This window comes from Dromiciops gliroides, chromosome X (genome assembly GCF_019393635.1).
Source record: "Dromiciops gliroides isolate mDroGli1 chromosome X, mDroGli1.pri, whole genome shotgun sequence".
Lineage (NCBI taxonomy): Eukaryota > Metazoa > Chordata > Mammalia > Microbiotheria > Microbiotheriidae > Dromiciops > Dromiciops gliroides.
In genome coordinates, this window is record NC_057867.1 from 80,180,472 (window position 1) to 80,185,964 (window position 5,493).

The window sequence follows — 5,493 nt, forward strand, 5'->3', positions numbered from 1 at the left end:
GTTTAGACTTTTTCTCCCAGCCATGCCTGTGTGCCAAATAATAAAAACCTTTACTTAAATTCTGTTTGGATCATGTGCGAGTAATTCTTTGAAAGAGGAATATTTCAGAGCCAGTTTTGCAGTGACATTGCCTAGCAAGGAGCAATGCCAGGATTTAAACTCAGATCTTTTAATTCCAGATCTGAAAACATAATGCAAAAAAGACATCTGGTTAGGAATATGTGACACAAGAGAATAAAAAAAGAATTTAGCATATAAAGTTTGAGAGTCCTAAGAATTTCACAAACATGGCTCATGGATGGCACTACCTGAGGCCTGGCCCACCTCTTCAGAGAGAAGGTGAGTCAAGGGCTATGGCTAGTTGGTAGCTGGGGAGAGGGCCAGTCTAGTGCTCTTCTCTAGTCTCCAATGGTATTGTACTAGAATTTCTCCAGGAGTATTAGACTAGAATTACATTGATCTGCTTCCCTAAAATATCCCTAGTCTAGGGGTACAATGTTTAGGAATACAGAAAGAAATCTGCCTCCCAAGTAACTATTTTTTTTATGGGGCAATGAGGGTTAAGTGACTTTCCCAAGGTCACACAGCTAGTAAATGTCAAGTGTCTGAGTCCGGATTTGAACTCAGGTCCTCCTGAATCCAGGACCAGTGCACTATCCACTGCGCTACCTAGCTGCCCTTCAAGTCACTCTTTTTGTTTTTGTTTTTGCGGGGCAATGAGGGTTAAGTGACTTGCCCAGGGTCACACAACTAGTATGTGTCAAGTGTCTGAGGCCGGATTTGAACTCAGGTACTCCTGAATCCAGGGCCAGTGCTTTATCCACTGCGCCACCTAGCCACCCCCTGCCACCTAGCCGCCCCCTAAATCACTCTTAATGGAGAGAGCAATGCTTAGCTCACACTCACGGATCCAGCTCCTTCCCACCAAATGCTGGCTCCACAAAAGACCATCACAAATAGAAAATAGCAGGTGAACTTTGCCTTGGTGACAGAACTTGGTCTGGAAACTCGATCTCCTGAGCCCCATGTTGACCTTCATTCTTTTTTTACTTTTCCCCACTTAACAGACATTTATCAATGACCTATTATGTGCCAGATGAATCCTTAGTGCTGTTGCCTGGGAAGATTCTTGGAAAGCCTCATAGAGTCCCAGCACTGCACGGTTGGAAAGGACCTCAGAGGCCAGCTAACTGTTTCTTCAGCTCCAGCTCCCTGAGCCACCATCCTCATCCACAGTCCATGGTTTCTTCCCCTTCCATTGTGCCATCTGGAATCCTGTACTGTTCCCAAATTCGCTCTTCTTCTCAAATGTTTCCATCCTCTGCCAGTCACAAAATGGTTCCCTGAAGAGATTCCTGTATCTCTAGTCACTGTCTCCAGTCCTGGTGGTTCCACTGCTCAGGCTTTCCAAGACACTGGAGGAGGAGAGGAAGCCCTATGTTGTCCTCCTCACTGCCACTTCCAAACCACCAATCATCACCTTTCCAGTGCACTGCATTTGCTTATCTCTCTTCAATCCTGGTGGTACTTATCTATTGGCCTCCAAGTCATTCTCCCTCCTTCTCAAGGTGTGCAATGCCTGGTTCACAAATATTCCCCCTCCTCTCAAACACTCTGGCTTCTCAGTTCATCAATCTCTTTAGCTCCCATGACCTCAATCTTCAGTCCCCCTTACATACCCACAGAGATGGTCACATCTTATACTTCACCATCATCCGTAACTGTGCTGCCTTCACTCTGATCCTAGGTTCTGAAATTTCCCTCTCTAATCTTAACCTCCTCCCCTTCTCTCTCTCCCTCTGCCTCATTCCTCCTAACCCTAAACTTTGTCCTCATTGTTATTTTCTGTCATTCCTAGAAGTCCATCACCCTGTCCTAGCTTCAATTTTTTCCTTTCTCAATCTTGAACCAATGGTTGACCAGTTAAATTCTACCCTTCAGTCCCTTGTTCAGTGGCTACTCATGTTAACCAAGCCCTAATTGGCCTTAGGGGAGCTTCCACTTGCATTTTCTGCTCCTACTGATGGATGTGCTACAGAAAACCATTGGAGAGAACCATGTCATTGTAACTAGATCCATCGAGATAGCCTCCTAGCTGATCTCCAGGCATCTAGTCTCTCCACCCCAGAATTTGTCAATCAGTTAGGTAATAAACATTGATTAAGCACCTACTATGCACCAAACACTCTGCAAAGTGCTGAGGATACAAAGAAAGGTGAAATATAGCCCCTACCCTCAAGGAGCTCAACAAGCTCAAGGGAGACAACAAGATATAGACAAGATATATTGGAACCAATCAACAAAGAGAAGGCACTAGAATAAAGAGGGATCAGGACTGACCATCTCACTTTCTTTCTCATATATTTTCACTGATTTACTGATGCTTCTAGAATAAAATATGAGCTCCTCAACCTGGCGTTCAAAGTCCTCCACAAAATTGTGAACTGAGCCAACTATTCTGAAGAGCAATTTGGAACTATGCCCAAAGGGCTATAAAACTGTGCCTACCCTTCGACTGAGCAATACCACTACTAGGTCTGTATCCCAAAGAGATCGTAAAAAAGGGAAAAGGACCCACAATGTACAAAAAATATTTCTAGCAGCTCTTTTTGTGGTGGCAAAGAATTGGAAACTGAGGGGATGCCCATCAACTAGGGAATAGCTGAACAAGTTGTAGTATATGAATGGAATGGAATACTAGTGTGCTGTAAGAAATGATGAGCAAGCAGATTTCAGAAAAACCTAGAAAGACTTACATGAACTAATGCAAAGTGAAGTGAGCAGAACCAGAAGAACATTATACACAGTAACAACAATATTACATAATGAGCAGCTGTGAATGATTTAAGTATTCTCAGCAATATAATGATTCAAGATCATTCTGAAGGACCTATGATGAAAAAATGCTATCCACCTACACAGAAAGAACTGATGGAGTCCAAATGCAGAATCCAACTTTATTTTTCTTATAGAGTTTTTTGGGTTGTATTTACTTTCACAACATGACTAATAAGGAAATGTTTTGCTTGACTGCACATATATCAAATTGCCTTTTCAATGAAGGTAGAGAGGGGGAAGGCAGGAAGGGAGAGAATTTGGAAGTCAAAAAATTTCAAAAACAATGTTAAAAATTGGTTTTATGTTTAATTGAATAAAAGAAAATATTCAAAGAAAACAAAGGAGTCTTCCGCCGTCATTCTTCAAAGTTGGTTGCTTTCTTCTGCTTGTCGTCGGCCAAAAGGGATCCCAGTGGTCTGGACATCAGAGAAGCCGAGTTGGAAGCACAGAGTTGCCCTTCAGTGAATGTCCCTAAAACCCAGAGAACTTTCTGCAAAATGTGCTGCAAGCAGCAGCCTCATAAAGTGACCCAATGCAAGGAAGGCAAGGATTCCCGGTACACACAGGGGAAAAGGCGATATGATCAAAAGCAGAGTGGCTATGTATGGTGGGCAAAGACCACAAAAAAGACTGTACTAAGGCTTGAACGTGTGGAACCCAACTTCAGGTCTAAGAGGATGCTTGTCATTAAGAGGTATAAGCATTCTGAACTGGGAGGAGGTAAGAAGAGAAAGGGCCAAGTGATCCACTTCTGAGTTTCAAACTGTTTTTGTCTTAATAGGAAAAACTTTCCATTCCATTCCTTGGTCTCCTGTTTCCTGTCTTGGAAAGGAAGAGGCTTGAGTAAAACCAAGTCTCGTACTGTGGGAAGCTTTTCCCATGTGGAAAAAGTTCTTGAAGATGTGGCTGAATGTTGTAACTTTAATAATCTACTTAATGAGATTTGTGTCATGGAGAGAGCCCAGCTGGACATTTTTTTTGGGGGGGGAGGGGCTTTGGTTATTAGTACTATGGCTAAAATAGTTACTGATAGCCCGGATTCCCGGGCAAATTGAGAGTGGGAAAATGAGGGATATAAAGATAGGAATAGCTAGCCCCTATTTTATAGGCTTTCAGAAATCAAAAGTTATTAATTCACCTTCAGGGGTTGCCCTGTTTTAAAAATATTAATGAAGTGATTTCCCATATGAATTGCCTGGTCATTAAAGAGGATGGCTTATTAACTGAAAACTCATTTTTACCCTTTTGTCAAAGTATAACTGAAATGACTTCCCAAATCTATTTGGGTTGAGTTAATCCTCTATGGAGAACTCATTAAGTGACTGAAATATTATTATTAAAAGGATGGCCTGTTCATTGAAAACTGATACCAATTATGTCTAGGGGTGGATGGGAATGACAGCTGGTCAAGACTTTGAATGGTAAAGAACTAAGGTTATTGTTCCTTTGTTTTACATCGTTTTATGTATTACATAAACCCACATTAGGCTTTATACCCTCTAGAGGGCAGAATGTTTATCGGTGTCAATTTTTGTATCTTGGCACAGGGTCCAACACTGTGCCTTTCACACTAAAGGTGCTTAATAAACGTTGAGTCTTCCTAAAAACAAACAAACGAACAAACTGTTAGGTCTAAGTCCATTCTCCTCAGAGGCCAAGTTGGCAGAAGGGAGAGTATATTCCCACATGGGGAAGAAAACATGTATACTTATGTCTTAGTATATCTTTGAAGTAAATACCACTTGTAAAATCGAATTAATGTTGATTGGTTAAATGGGAGTTAAGCTCTGGGGGGCTAACAGTGGAAGAAACACATCGGGATAGGGACTCAAGCATATAGCATTAGAGAAAGACTTCCCTTACCCCTCATGGGTACTCAACCTTGAGTAGAAGATGTAGCCTGCCTTGCTCTGAGACAATGAATTCACAGTCATTGCTACAATTGCTTTGATTTTTTCCCCTTGAGAACTACCTTCTTCTGACCATTTATCTATTGGGGAAATGGCTTTTATTCTTATAAATTTTAATCAGTTCCTTACTGTGCTGTAAGAAATGATGAAGATGGGGCAGCTAGGTGGCGCAGTGGATAAAGCACGGGCCCTGGATTCAGGAGGACCTGAGTTCAAATCCGGCCTCAGACACTTAACACTTACTAGCTGTGTGACCCTGGGCAAGTCACTTAACCCCAATTGCCTCACTAAAAAAAAAGAAAAAAAAAAAGAAATGATGAAGAGGCAAAGGCATGGAGTCAGGATGGGATGGCAAGTTTGGGAAACAGCAAGCTGGACAACTTGGCCAGAACATAAAGTTTGTTAGAGGTGAGAACACTAAATAAGGCTAGAAAAGGAGGCTGGACACTGGAGACTGAGAAGGGCTTTAAATGCAACAGACTGGGAGAAGAGGGGGTGGAGACAAGATAGTGGAGGAAAGACATTAAACGCACAGAGCTCCTGACACAATTACTTAAAAAGCAGCAATAAAACAAGCCCTGAAGTGGCAAAATCCATAAAAAGACAGGCTGAGATTATTTTCCAGATTAAAGGGGGCCGTACTGGGCTGTAAGAAGACTCCAACCCCACGATCGCACCAACAGACCTGAGACACACTGCGAAAGAGGAACTTACCCCCTGAGCCTCTGAATCAGCTGCAGCACTA

The 5,493-nt window shown here is 42.3% G+C and overlaps 1 protein-coding gene across 1 annotated transcript; it reads left to right on the top strand.

The window, feature by feature from the left end:
* The first annotated feature begins 298 nt into the window (after window positions 1-298).
* On the top strand, window positions 299-3,593 carry LOC122734012 (60S ribosomal protein L36a-like). Its single transcript, XM_043974694.1, has 2 exons — window positions 299-339; window positions 3,242-3,593. Exons 1-2 carry the CDS (start codon window positions 299-301, stop codon window positions 3,591-3,593), a joined length of 393 nt encoding a protein of 130 aa, XP_043830629.1.
* Window positions 3,594-5,493: the final 1,900 nt, after the last annotated feature.